The sequence below is a fragment of the Meles meles genome, chromosome 1 (genome assembly GCF_922984935.1).
Source record: "Meles meles chromosome 1, mMelMel3.1 paternal haplotype, whole genome shotgun sequence".
Classification (NCBI taxonomy): domain Eukaryota; kingdom Metazoa; phylum Chordata; class Mammalia; order Carnivora; family Mustelidae; genus Meles; species Meles meles.
In genome coordinates this window covers 196491021-196506013 of record NC_060066.1, presented here as the reverse complement: position 1 = coordinate 196506013, position 14993 = coordinate 196491021, and the positions used below count along the sequence as shown (strand labels likewise).

The window sequence follows — 14993 nt, the reverse complement described above, 5'->3', positions numbered from 1 at the left end:
AGGCTGTCAGGGCTGAGATCATCTGGTACAATTTTATGCTAATCGAAAATTCTTGCCTCCTGTCACCGTGCTCCGGCGAGAAACAACACTACCACACCAGCTCCTCCAATCCGAGCCCCGACCGTGTGACGTCACACCCCGCCCCGTTTCCCCAAGGCCAAGGCGTCCAGTCTCTAAGCTACGGTCCCCAGCACCAGTTCCAGCGGCGCCTGCGCACTGGGGGGCGGTGCGCGTGCGCGCGGCGTGGGGGCGGGGCTAGTGCGCACGCAGCACTAGTCCCTTCCCCCGCCCTTTCTCTTCTCGGTTTCCCCGTCAGGCTGCGGGTTCAGTCTGGCGGCTGCTTCCGGTAGGAGCTCGGTGCAGCGGGAGTCGGTCCCAGTTCCTCGTCATGTCCTACGGTCCCTTAGACATGTATCGGAACCCGGGGTCCTCTGGGCCCCAGCTCCGGGACTTCAACAGCATCATACAGACGTGCAGTGGCAACATCCAGCGGATCAGCCAAGCCAGTGAGCTGGGGGACCGGGATGGGGGGCAGGGGCTGCCCCAGGGACAGGCCCGGGTGAGGTTGTCGGGATGCGGAGCCCGGCCGAGGCTATGGCCAAAGCCACACCTGAGGCCGTCTCGGGCTCTCCAGTGCGGGGGCGGCGGCTGCCATCCTCGAGTCTGTCAGGCCCAGGCTCCCCGAGGGTCCCGAGCCCCAGCTGAAGCTTGAGTTTCTTCTCAGGTGTACTGCCCTCATGGTATGGGGGCCAAAGCAGCAGCCTGACAGCCTTAGGGTGGGAGGGGTATGTGTGTCATCTCGGGAGCAGTGAGTGAGTTCACTTGGCGCAGTGGTCAGCCGAGTTTTTCCTGTCATCTGCCTTACCCCCACCCACCTCTCTTTCCTCTCTGGCCAGTTTGGATCGGGAGTTGTTTACTGATCTAGACTTTAAGTTACATTCTGCTCAGCTTTTTGCTCCTTGGAAGTCAGCAGCTTTCAATTAAGGGAAGTGGAGAGTGCATGTGTTTGGTGACTTAATTCCCAGCTCTTCCTGTAATGAATTTGGAAGTCAGATACAATGACATGTATTTGAGGGCTAAGATGACTTCTGTTTTAATAAAGAGAATTCACCGAAAACATTCCCATTACATGGTTTTGTCTTTTGTAGCAAAAGACCTGCATATATTTTTGGATTTCAAGCTGATGAAACTTCTGCATTCCTTCCCTGTTCAGCAGCTTTTTTAAACAAATCTCTTACGCAGAGAAGTTCAGGGACGTGGCCACAATCACATAGCAAGCAAGACATGGTAGAGTTGGTGGTGAATTTCAGAATGTCTTTGCTCATCTTAAAACTAACCCCCACCCCATCACTAAGGTCTGAGTAAGACTGATTGAGCTGATTGAGTCAAATATAGGCAGTTTCTTGTGCCTGAAAATCATCACAGAGCCTTATAAACAGGTCAGTGGCACAACTTTGCTTGGAAAGAATGGTGACGAGCATCCTTGTTTGTTACCGTGTTTTTGTGAGCTTGGCTGTACTCTGTTAATAGGTAGAGCTCAGTCCTGAATTATAATTATGTTCTATATAAAGAGGGGGAAAGTTTCTGATGAAGAGTGTGAGACTGGATGAATTAGAAATGGAAGGAAGATGACATGGCCTGCTATGTATAAAAATTAAAAAGAAAATTAATGTGACCACTGGTTTGAAAGTATAGTAGTTTGTGTTCCAATATATCCTTTTGTGAGGGAACTGTAGTACCAGTTAGAAGATTCTGGTTCAAGGCTGAAAGTTTATTGTTGAGGCTAAACCTAACCTTAATGTCTGTCTGTGAAATATTCTACATGTATTTGTTTGAGTATTAGGCATATGAGTATAGGAACTGGCATGGCATGGATTCTTTCAACAGGGAGCCCTTGGAGTACATAACAACTGAAATATAAAGTTGAAAGGGTTCGGTACTAGAGAAGAGATCTAGCAGCATTGAGTAGGTATTCAGGGGAGAAAGATACCGTTTTCACTTGGGAAGGATCTGGGGGGTGGGGTGAGGGAAGGGGCAGAAGGAGAAGTAGGCTCCCCACTGAGCAGAGAGCCTGACTCAGGGCTCCATCCCAGGACTCTGAGATCATGACCTGAGTCGGAGGCAGCTGCTTAACTGATTGAGCCACCCAGATGTCCCTTGGATTTAGTTATTTAGAAATGTATAAATTGAAAAAAAAATGTATAAATTGAATTGGAAGGAAGAGACTGGAATTAGAGACACCAGTTAGGAATTGTGAAAATGAAAAGGAAGGAAAGGAAAGGCTTCTTTGGTGACAGAATTAAATAAGATTTAGCTGTTGGTTGGGTATCTGGCTCAAGGGATCATTGGAGTCAACCATTAAGAACACTAATAGAGGGGCGCCTGGGTGGCTCAGTGGGTTAAGCCTCTGCCATCAGCTCAGGTCATGATCCCCGGGTCCTGGGATCGAGCCCCGCATCGGGCTCTTTGCTCAGTGGGGAGCCTGCTTCCTCCTCTCTCTTTGTCTGCCTGCTTCTCTGACTACTTGTGATCTCTGTCTGTCAAATAAATAAATAAATAAAATCTTTAAAAAAAAAAAAAAGAACACTAATAGATAACATATTGAGTACATACTGTGTGCCAGGCAATGCGGGAAGTGCTTTATATGCAGTATCTTACTTAATCTTTTAACAATTCCATTAAGTAATTACCAATATTATTTCTTTTTATGGGTTAGGAAACAGGCTGAGAAGTTTTATTTTTTATTTTTTTAAAGATTTTATTTATTTGACAGACAGAGATCACAAGTAGGCAGAGAGGCAGGCAGAGAGAGAGGGAAGTAGACTTCCTGCTGAGCAGAGAGCCCGATGCAAGGTTTGATCCCAGGACCCTGGGACCATGACCTGAGCCAAAAGCAGAAGCTTTAACCCACTGAGCCACCCGGGCACCCCAGGCTGAGAAGTTTTAAATAATTACTGAGCAAACAGGTGTCTGGGTGGCTCAGTCAGTGAAGCATCTGCCTTTAGCTCAGGTCATGATCCCAGGGTCAAGGGATCGAGCCTGATGCTGGGCTCCCTGCTCCGGGGACAGTCTGCTTCTCCCTTTCCCTCTCCCTCTGCCTCTCCCCGTGCTTGTGCTCTCCCTCTCTCTCTCTCAAATAAATAAAATCTTTTAAAAAAATTACTGAGCAAGGGGTGCCTGGGTGGCTCAGTGGGTTAAAGCCTCTGCCTTCAGCTCAGGTCATGATCCCAGGGTCCTGGGATCGAGCCCCACATCGGTCTGTCTGCTCCGCAGGGAGCCTGCTTCCTCCTCTCTCTCTGCCTGCCTCTCTGCCTAGTTGTGATTTCTCTCTGTCAAATAAATAAAATATTTAAAAAAAATTACTGAGCAAACAAGTGGCAGTGCCTGAATTTGAAACCAGGTCTATGTCTTATGATCAGTAATTAGTCTTTTTATAATTTTTAATTAATATTACAGTATTGTAGCACCTGGCAGTTCAAGTTAGAAGTGACTTGGTTTTTTTTACTCTCCATAAGAAACTGGGGAAAACCTGAGGCTATAGAACTTTCTCATATGGTGTGTCTAACCTCTGCTGCTAGATTGTTAGCTTCTTTCATGAAGCATGGGGCATGACTTACTCATTTTTATAATTTCTAATACTTATCTCAGTCGCAAATATATGATAGATTCATACATTTACTATTGTTAACAGATAACTCTTTGAGCACCCTCTGCACTGGGGTTGGAGTCATGAATAAGAGACAAATTCACTGCTGTGAGAGTGTGTGTGAACATATGTGTTTGTATACAGATATGTGTGTGTGTGTGTATATATATATCTCCAGTAGTAACAAGTGCTGTGAAGAAAATGGCAGGGTAAGGGGATGGAGGTGAGGAGAGAAAGAGGGTGGGTGTGTTTTATTTTAGATCAGATGGTTAAGGAAGGGCTCTGTGAGGAGACATTTGAGTAGACATCTGAGTGAAGTGAGGGAGAGAGCCATGTGAGTAGCTGGGGGAAGGCATTCTGGGCAGAGGGAATAGCAAAAGCAAAGATCTTAGTGTGTTCCTCTTCTTCTTTTTTTTTTTTTTTTTTAAAGTGGGCTCAGTGCCCAGTGTGGAGCCCAACTCAGGGCCTGAACTCACAACCCTGAGATCAAGATCTGACCTGAGACCAAGAATCAGAGGCTTAATCAATGGAGCCACCCAGACGCCCCTGAAAATTTATTTTTAAGTAATCTGTACACCTGATAGGGGGCTTGAACTCACAACCGTGAGATCAAGAGCTGCATGTTTCACCAACTGAGTCAGCCAGGTGCCCCCTCTAGGCTGTTCAAAGAATAGCAAGGAAGCTAGTGTGGCTAGACTGCAGTTAAGACGGGGAGCATACTGGGGCGCCTGGGTGGCTCAGAGGGTTAAGCCGCTGCCTTCAGCTCAGGTCATGATCTCTGGGTCCTGGGATCGAGTCCCACATCGGACTCTCTGTTCAGCGGAGAGCCTGCTTCCCTTCCTCTCTCTCTGCCTGCCTCTCTTGTGATTTCTCTCTGTCAAGTAAATAAATAAAATCTTAAAAAAAAAAAAAAAAAGACGGGGAGCATACTAAGAAAAGAAGTCAGGGAGGTAGCCAGGGGTCATATCATTTAGGGTCTTGATGCTTACTAAATGGTACATTTGAATGAATGAGGCTTTTCTACCATTTGGAGTCTTCCTGCCACATTCTTCCTATACTATGTGGTAGCTGTCACATCTTAGGACCTTAGGTGGTGTCAGTTGGAATTCTTCCTGAGGGTTGTTTGGTGAGGAATTAGGAGTTTGCAATTAGCAGGGTTACACTGTTTCCACCATGTTATCAGGTTCATGACTTTCCCCACATCTCTCCAAGAGCTGGTTGGTGGTCATACGAAGTATCCACTCTGAATGTGAGCTCACAGACATATACCTGCTGGGAGTATGTATCCCTTGAGAATTTGAGAGGATAATTGTTCTTTTTTCCCCAGCTGTTCAGCCACAGATGTGGGTTTGAAATTGCTGAGTGTATCAGCTGAAATACAGCAGACCACCACTTGGGTTGTTACGGGTACAGCTAGGGTCGATTGCCGGGTACAAAAAGGGCTGTTATCAGTATGGGTGGGGTACAGAAGAAATGTACTTGACTCTGCCTATTATGGAGTGGGGGTCCGGGCAAGTATTACTGTGTCAGATACAGGAAAAAACCTAATAGCCTCCAAGTTATCTCTGAAGAGATTAAAGAACAGCATTTCTGTTCTTTAATGTTGCTTATTTATTGCTATGTTTTTTTTTAACTAAAAAAAAAATGAAAGGGAATTGAATTTTTAAAACCAATTATCATGAAGTCCCATAGGCTGTTTTTTCAAAGTTATTTTCACATCTGCGATTTGCTTTTTTTTTTTTTAAAGATTCATTTATTTGACAGATAGAGATCACAAGTAGGCAGAGAGGTAGGCAGAGAGAGAGAGAGGAGGAAGCAGGCTCCCCGCTAAGCAGAGAGCCCGATGTGGGGCTCGATCCCAGGACCCTGGGATCATGACCTGAGCTGAAGGCAGAGGCTTTAACCCGCTGAGCCACCCAGGTGCCCCTGCGATTTGCTTTTTATTTCATTGCCATCTCTTAAATCTTCCTGGTCTCAGCATCTGTATCACAGCAGCAAACTCTCAGTGTCTCTGTTTCCATTCTTATTCTTCCTGGGAACGCTCTCAGTAATAGTATGTCTAAAATCCTGTTTCATTATACCACTCACCTTTTCAAGAGCCTGCCGTGGCTCTCTCTTGTCTGCTGCATCACTTTCTACCTTGTTTTCATTCTCTGTCATCTTTTTTTCCCCCTAATATTTTATTTTTAACCAATCTCTATGCCCAGTGGGGGACTCAAACCTACAACCCTGAGATCCAAAGTCACACACTCTACCTACCGCCTGAGCCAGCCAGGCGCCCCTCACTCTCTGTCATCTTAACCCAGATTAGCCCGATTGTCTCTACTTCTCTGCACCCTTTGCCACAGGCAGGCTATTTTTCTTAACATCCTTAAACACTGGTTTTTGCTCCAAGTTTTTGCTCCTTCTGTTCCTCCTTTAATATTTTTCCTTAACTCGCTAGCTCTCTAAATTATACAAATCCTCTGAGTTGTGCTTCAGTCCTGCCCTTTGTAACTATTTACGGTCTGTAGATAGTTGTGTATACACAATATGCATTGTGTAGATACAATGTGTAGATTTGATTTTGAAAGAAAATCAAGTCAGAAAGACCATGGGTTTTAGGGTCAGCAGTTCTGTGACTGAGTCCTTGCCCCTCTATGCACTGTTAACCTTGGGCAGGTCATTTCCCCTTTTTATGTATAATGCTATCTGTAAAATGAATAGAATTGTCCGTTGTTGTTGTTGTTTTTAATATTTATTTGTGTATCAGAGAGAGAGAGCACACTAGCGAGTAGGGGAAGGGCAGAGGGAGAAAGAATCACAAGTAGAGGCCCTGCTGAGCCTGGAACCCCACTCGGGGCTCGATCCCAGGACCCTGAGAGCATGACCTGAGCCAAAATCAAGAGTTGGCCACTTAACTGTCTAAGCCACCCAGGTACCCCATGAGTAGAATTATTAAAGTGGGGTGTTTGAAAGTAGAGTGACTGGCACATAGTAGACATTCAGTTAATGGTAATATTATTGTTTGAGTCTCTTGCCCTGCTATGGTTGAGTAATTAGGTGAGCAGGCTCAGGAGTCAGACTGTCTGGGTTTGAATCCTAATCTGCTTCTTACTACCTGTGTAAACATATCGCTTTACCTCTCTAATTCTCAATTTCCTCATCTATAAAGTAGAGTTAAAAATAATAGGTACTTCATAGGGTTTTGAGAATTAATTAAATGATGTAGTTGTGTAAAGTGCTTAAAACAGTGCCTGCAACATAGTAGATGTTTAAGAAATGTTGGTCATCCTTTTGTTGTTGTTTCTTTGAATTTGCAAGCACTTTTTTTTTTTTAGAATATTTATTTATTTATTTTTTTCAGCGTAACAGTATTCATTGTTTTTGCACAACACCCAGTGCTCCATGCAATACGTGCCCTCCCTATTACCTACCACCTGTTCCCCCAACCTCCCACCCCCGACCCTTCAAAACCCTCAGGTTGTTTTTCAGAGTCCATAGTCTCTTATGGTTCGCCTCCCCTTCCAATTTTTTTTTTTATAAACATATAATGTATTTTTATCCCCAGGGGTACAGGTCTGTGAATCGCCAGGTTTACACACTTCAAAGCACTCACGATAGCACATACCCTTCCCAATGTCCATAACCCCCTCCCCCTTGCAAGCACTTTTCATTCACAGTTTAGCACTTTTCCGGTATTCTTTAATTAATTTTTTTGACCTTGTCATTCTGACCAGGGAGATTATTTTTCGTTTTCTGGGGATAGAGACCGCATGCATTGTATGGTTAGTTCTCTTCAGCTCCAGTGCCTGGCACAGCAATGGATATGTAGTTGGCATTCAGTATGTACTTAATTGATGTTATCTTTGCTAAATATATTGTTCTTGGTCTTGAGTTTGATAATACCTATCCTTGATTGAGTTCTTTTGTGTGCCAGACACTGTTCTGAATTTAGCTCCATATTATCTCATTTTATCTGCTCAAAAACTGTATGAGAGTTCTCTTGTTACTCCCATTTTTAGGTGAGGAAACTGAGGCACAGAGGAGCGAAGGCTTTTGCTCAAGATCATAAAGCTAAGTTGGATGCCTGGCTGGCTCAGTCGTTGGAGCATGCAACTCTTGATCGTGGCGTTGTGAGTTCCAGCCCACATTGGGTGTAGAGCTTACTAGAAAAAGGATCATAAAGCTAAGAAGTGGTAGAACCAGGAATAACACATAGGCAGTCTTAATTCAGAGTATGCTCTTCACCATTACATATGCTGTTGCTGGTACAGTAAATGGAAGATTGTGCCTTTGATATTTAGTACTCATGTTTAGTAGAGCCTTAATATACTGTAATATAGTGGCTACATTTTTCAAGTCAGGTCATTTTCACTGTAGCTATATGAAAACAATATAAACCTGATTTTCAGAGTAAGATACTGAGATGACTTCATTGTCATAATCACTGTATAGACTATCCTTTTCCCGTTTGGAAATTTTCATTTGGTGTAAATAATGTTTTTTCCTTTGAAAAAGAAACACTGTCATGGTAGTTACTTTGATAGGACTAGACTTTGATTTGGATTAAGGTTTATTTGGAGATTCGGGCGTGCCTCGGTGGTTTAGTCAGTTATGCATCCAACTCTTGATTTCAGCTCAGGTCATGTTCTCAGGATCATGATCTTAGGGTTGTGAGATTGAGCCCTGTGTTAGGTTCCATGCTCAGTGCAGAGTCTGCTTGAGATTCTCTCCCTCTACACCTGCCCCCAAATAAATAAATAGATAAATAAAATCTTTTTTTTTAATTTGATTTAATTTTTTTTTCAGTGTTCCAAAATTCATTGTTTATGCACCACACCCAGTGTTCCATTCAATATGTGCCCTCCATAATACCTACCACCAGGCTCACCCAACCCTCCACCCAATAAATAAATAAAATCTTAAAAAAAAAAGTTCATTTGGAGATTCAGATTCTACTTAAAGCTGGTATCAGCTAAAAGCACATAAGGAGTGTTCAATTTAGAGTAGTTCATAGTGTGGATATCAGCTGTAATGTACAACAAATTGATTTGTTTTGTAGTCTTAAAAGTTTTAGCCAGGACATGCTTTTAAAAATAAGAGGTCAATGATAGAAATTGAAGTCTAGTTTTAAAAATAACAAAATTGTTTTTATAGAACTTAAGGACTCGTCTTTATATTTGGCCTAGTCATCTGGTTTCCAGGATTATGTAACATTAAATAGACTATTATTTTCATCCAAAATGTTGTAACAAGTCTACCTAAGGTAAAAGTTTTATTTACCAGAGTGCTTAGAAAGGGAGTTTTCTCACTAACCAAGTTGACCAGAAAATCCTTAAAGATTCAATCCATTTTTATAAAAATCTTTCCAAAAAGTATCACTTTACTTCATTGTAAGTATACTCCAGTGAAAATAACTGTGTATAGGAACAACCTATTCCTTTCTGGGCTTTAGGTTTACTAAGGGATAATTTTCTTAGATATAGATGGGTCATTGAGTCACTGTTTTTGAATAGAGCCCTAATGTTGGTGGTTATGGAGGGTAGTACACAAAATATTCTGCTTCTTTGGATTCTAGTAAAGTAAGACACTACTGTCCTTATGATTTGAGTTTTGGGGTATCTGTTACCTGAGTCTTGCTGGAAACTTTTAGGAAAATATCTTAATATTCAGAAATTTAGTAGGAGTTGATGGAGGCTTGGATTATTTCTGGTGCTTAGTTAGGAAATGACTCTGTAAATCCCCCTTCCCCGAACTTTTGTAATCAGCTCCCCCCACAAATTCAGGTAACCTCAACAAACAAAAGAAGTCAGAAAAGTCTAGATGAAGAAAGTTCTCAGTTGAGAACACACAAAGAATAGCTGATTTTTAATGATTTTTTTTCCACGCCCTATAAAATACCCATTGCTCTCTAGGGTGTTTATTTATTATTATTATTTTTTAAGATTTTTTTTTTAAAGATTTTTTTAATTTATTTGCTTGACAGAGAGAGAGATCACAAGTAGGCAGAGAGGCAGGCAGAGAGAGAGAGGAGGAAGCAGGCTCCCCGCAGAGCAGAGAGCCCGATGTGGGGCTCGATCCCAGGACCCTGAGATCATGACCTGAGCAGAAGGCAGCGGCTCAATCCACTGAGCCACCCAGGCGCCCCTTTTTTAAGATTTTTTATTTTCTGTATTTGACAGAGAGAGATCACAAGTAGGCAGAGAGGCAGGCAAAGAGAGAGGGAGAGGCAGGTTCCTTGCTAAGCAGAGAGCCTGATGTGGGCCTCGATCCCAGGACTCTGAGATCATGACCTGAGCTGAAGGCAGAGGCTTAACCCACTGAGCCACCCGGGCGCCCCTCTAGGGTATTTGATACAAAAAAAATTTTTTTTTAAAGATTTTATTTATTTGACAGACAGAAATCGTAAGTAGGCAGAGAGGCAGGTAGAGAGAAAGAGGGGGGAAGCAGGCTCCTCGCTGAGCAGAGAGCCCGATGTGGGGCTGGATCCCAGGACCCTGGGATCATGACCTGAGCCGAAGGCAGAGGCTTTAACCCACTGAGCCACCCAGGCGCCCCTGATACAAAAAATTTTTAAGTTTATTTTTTTAGTTAATCTCTATACCCAGTGTGGGGACTGAACTCACAACCCTGAGTTCAAGAGTCACATGTTCAGGGTTTCTGGGTGGCTCAGTAGGTTAAGGGTCCGTCTTGAGCTCAGGTCATGATCTCAGGGTCCTGGGATCTAGTCCAGCATCCTGCTCTTTGCTCAGTGGGGGAGTCCGCTTCTCCCTCTTCCTCTGTACCTCTCCCAGCTTGTGCTCGCTCTTGCTCACTCTCTCAAATAAATAAATAAGACCTTAAAAAAATGTCACATGCTCTTCCAGCTGAGCCAGCCAGGTGCCCTGGGTATTTAATAACTTTTGATAGATGATTATTGATACCTTGATACTTTGACATGTCTCTATAGAGTTTCTAAGGAGGGTACTCTGTAAAGGTAGTCAAAAAGATAAGATCTGTTTCCTTGAACTTTTTGTAAGACCTGCCTTAATATGTCTTCATATATTCAACCAGCTCTTTTCTGGGGGTGTATATGTGTGTGTTGTTACACAAATTCAGAAATGAGTAGAATGTGGCCCCTCCCCTCCTGGATGGGAGGATAAAGCACATACTTCATCCACTCCCATTTGTACGCAGGTGGAACCTCTCTAAGCCAAACTCTGGCTTGCAAAACACACTCCTTGATTACACAGCATCACTCTGGGACTAGAGCTTATTTATTATCATTTTAGCACCAAGCAGGATGGGAGGGCTCAGAGAACATTTATTACTCACACAGTTGTAAAGATTTAATGAGGAAAAAGTAGTGTAGATGGTAAGTATTGTAATAGTAGTAAGTGCTCAGTATGTGTTAGTTAAACCTGAATATCACATACAGTTGGTGAAAAGAGACCCAGCAACATGAAATGACTTGCGTGGCACCATGCATCGAGTTAGTGGTCAAGTGTGGCTTAGTGGTCAGGTCTCACTATTCCCAGCTCATGTTCTCTCATATCTTCTGCCTTAAAGAAAGTGTCATGATATAAAAGGGAGGTTAACTCAACCAACAATGACTTATGTACCCACTGGGTGCCTGGCACTCGGCTGGATTCTGGGGAGTACACAGGAATGTTCCCAAAGGTGGGAGGGAGTTGGGGAAGAGAGCAGGTTAGAGCAAGGACATCAGCCTACCTGCGCCAGAGAGCTATTGAGTTAGGGAGGTATCAGATAAGCAGGGTGGGGCTAAGTGGAACACTGGAATTGAGGCCTGCCCTGTGTCACTTGGTTCTATTTCCTTTAAGCCTTAGCCTTTTGAGAAAACATAACGTGGCACAAAGAATATAGCCATTGGAATTTGCCCTGGGTTTGAGTTCCGCGTTATTATGATTCTACGTGGCTTCCCATTTCACTCCAGTTTGAAGTTCTTGCTCTAGTTAAGAAGGCCCTATATGATCTGGCCTTTACCTCTTTGGCCACTTCTCTTACCCCTCTCTCTTGCTTGCTCTACTGTAGCCTCATTGGCTTTCTCACTGATCCTCCTTCACAAGAAGCACTCTTGCCTCGGGGGTTCATTTCATACTCTGTTAGAAAGCTGTCCCACGCCCCCCCCCCCAAAAAAAACACAAGCAAGCAAGCTGCTTCCCCATGTCTTTGTATGGCTTGATCTTTCACTTCCTTTCTATCTCTTCTCTGTGTCACGTTCTCAGAGAGGTTTTCTCTAACCACACTATGGAAGCTAGTATACTCTCCCCGCCCTGTCTTTCCAGCCTTTACCTGAATTTCTTTTTCTTTTTCATTTTTTAAAAGATTTTATTTATTTATTTATTTATTTGATAGAGAGCATAAGCAGGGGGAGCGGCAGACAGAGACAGAGGCAGAGGGAGAAGCAGGTGTCTGGCTGGACAAGGAGCCTGATGCGGCACTGGATCCCAGGACACTGGGATTATGACCTGAGCCGAAGGCAGATGTTTAACGGACTAAGCCACCCAGGCACTGTTATTTATCTTTATAGTACTTAATCACCACCAGAGATACATGCCTACTGTCTCTTTTCTTTAAAATGTTAGCTTCTTGGGTGCCTGGGTGGCTCAGTTGGTTAAGCAACTGCCTTCTGCTCAGGTCATGATCCTGGAGTCCTAGGATCGAGTCCCACATTGAGCTCCCTACTTGGCGGGGAGTCTACTTCTCCCGCTAACCTCTCTCCTTTCAAGCTCTCTCTCTCCCTCTCTCAAATAAATAATAAAATCTTTAAAATGTTAGCTTCCTAAGAGCAGTTGTCTTCTAGAGCATAGGACCTGAAGAGTAGGTACTCTGAATGAATGAATGAATGAATGAGTGAGTGAACTAACGAATGAATTCTCAGTCATGAGCCTCAGTGTACCCATCTATAATACTGAGATAATAATGTTTATTTAAAGGGTTGTTGGGATCAAATAAAATCATGGTTATCAAGTATAAAGGAAGAATACTCCTGTTTTTCCTCTACTTCAATACTTCTGACATTAGATGTGTGGGTTTTCCACACACCAAACAATTCTGAGATTCTCCAAACACCAGTTAGACATCCTGCAATTTAACCCAATTCTGACACTTCTACCTGGAGTTAGTATCAGATGCCACAAGGGCTGAGTCCCATGTAAACTAACTATTCCCCTTCAGACACCAGTTGCATCCGGTTGTCACTTGTGCTTCTGACCACTGGACTCTAAATCAGAGATTCCCACGAACCCCTCCTTGGGTTTGATTAATTTGATGGAGCAGCTCACAGAATTCAGGAAAACATTTACTTAATTACAATATCAATTTATTATAAGAGGACATAATTCAGGAACAGCCGGATAGAAGAGATGCCCAGGGCAAGGTGTGTAGGAACTAGCTTGGACACCCTCCAACACCCTCCCTGTATGTTCGCCTGTTGATCAACCCAGAAGCTCATCAAATGGTGTTCGCAAGTGTTTTTCTAATGCTTAGTCTCAATCTGCAGCGCCTATCATCCCCGCCCCCTACCGCCATTTCCCTAAAGTCAGTGGGTGGGGCTGAAAGTTCCAGCGTAATCACTTGGTAGTTCTGGTGACTAGCTCCACCCAACCTAAGGCTGTCTAGCTCTACCTCACCGAGGAGCATAAACTCAGTGTGTTCAGAAGGGGCTCTTTATGGGGTACCTGGATGGTTCAGTCCCTTAAGCAGCTGACTTTTCACTTTGGCTCAGGTGGTGATCTCAGGGTCCTGAGATCGAGCCCAGGGCTGTGCACTCAGCGAGGAGTCTACTCAAGATTCTTCTTTCTCTCTCCCTCTGCCCCACCCCCTGGTGCTCTTGCTCTCTCTCAAATAAATGAATAAATCTTTAAAAAAAAAAAAAAAGGGAATCTTTATGAATAACAAAAGACAGTCCTATTACACACAAAATTTCAAGGTTTTTAGGTGCTTTGTGCCGGGAACCAAGGACAATGACTATATATATATATATATTTATATATATATATATTTATATATATATATTTAAGATTTTATTTATTTATTTATATATATATATATATATTTAAGATTTTATTTATTTATTTGACAGAGACACAGCAAGAGAGGAAACACAAGCAGGGGGAATGGGAGAGGGAGAAGCAGTAGGCTGCCTACTGAGCAGGGATCCTGATGCAGGGATCATCTCAGGACCACCTGAGCCCAAGGCAGATGCTTAACCAACTGAGCCACCCAGGCCCCCCCCAAATATATTTTTTATTATAGCATGTCAAATACCTAGCCATGTCTGGCACATAATAAGTGATCAATTAATGCTAATGTCAGCCCTCTTATAAATTATTTGGCTAGCCAGCTGATAGCTCTGTTGGTATCCTGATTTTAATTTGACTTAGATAAGAGGGGAAATTCCACATGTTAGTAAGGAAAACTTACTTATAATCTTACAGAATGTTGTCTTAGCAAAATACATTCATTATAGTGCTTGCTTTTTCCTGTGGAACCATTAAGCTAAAAGTAACACTTAATAGGATAATTAATCTATTTTAAGAGAGTTGGTCAAAAGGCAAAATTTAAATCACTTGAACACTATATTTCCATTATAAAATTGAAGTAACATTTTTGCTAAACAAAACAAAAACATGGTCTCAAAGTAAGATAAAATCATAATTTGAAGTGCTACAAGTTTATATATTCGTTTTTTTTAAGATTTTATTTATTTATTTGACAGACAGAGATCATAAGCAGGCAGAGCAGCAGGCAAAAAGAGAGAGAGGAGAAAGCAGCTCCCTGCCAAGCAGAGAGCCCGATGCGGGACTCGATCCCAGGACCCCTGACCTGGGAATCATGACCTGAGCCGAAGGCAGCGGCCTTAACCCACTGAGCCACCCAGGCGCCCCACAAGTTTATATATTCTTGACTTTGCAATTTTTTTGTTTTCTAACACGCATGATGTAGTGATTTTGGCTAGACAGAAATAACTTGTATACATTTCTCAGGACTAGGTTGTTCATTTTCTGCTTATGAGTAGAGAGTCACCAGCAATCAATTAGATTTTGCTTCATCATTGTTTCTTATCAGACTTAGAGGCTATTAATTCATCTGTGTTTGTGTAAGGTAACTTGGTATTTAATAAACTTCAGCTTGCCTTTTTACTACTCTCTCTTTTTTTTTTTAAAAGATTTGTATATCTGTTTTAGAGAGAGAGCATGGGGGATGGGGGAGAGGGAGATAGAAGCAGATACCCTGCTGAGTTCAGAGCCAGTCTACAATCCTGGGACCCTAAGATCATGACCTGAGTCAAAATCAAAAGTTGGACTTTTTTTTTTTTTTTTTTTTTTTAAGATTTATTTTTTGACAGATAGAGATCACAAGT

The 14993-nt window shown here is 42.8% G+C and overlaps 1 protein-coding gene across 1 annotated transcript in view; it reads left to right on the top strand.

The window, feature by feature from the left end:
- Window positions 1-277: 277 nt before the first annotated feature.
- The window catches only part of STX12 (syntaxin 12), a 39890-nt gene continuing 25174 nt past the window's right edge, over window positions 278-14993 (top strand). The window contains exon 1 of the mRNA XM_046027336.1: window positions 278-506. Coding sequence (XP_045883292.1) covers window positions 389-506 — 118 coding nt within the window. The 5' untranslated portion in view covers window positions 278-388. The remainder of the gene's footprint in view (window positions 507-14993) is intronic.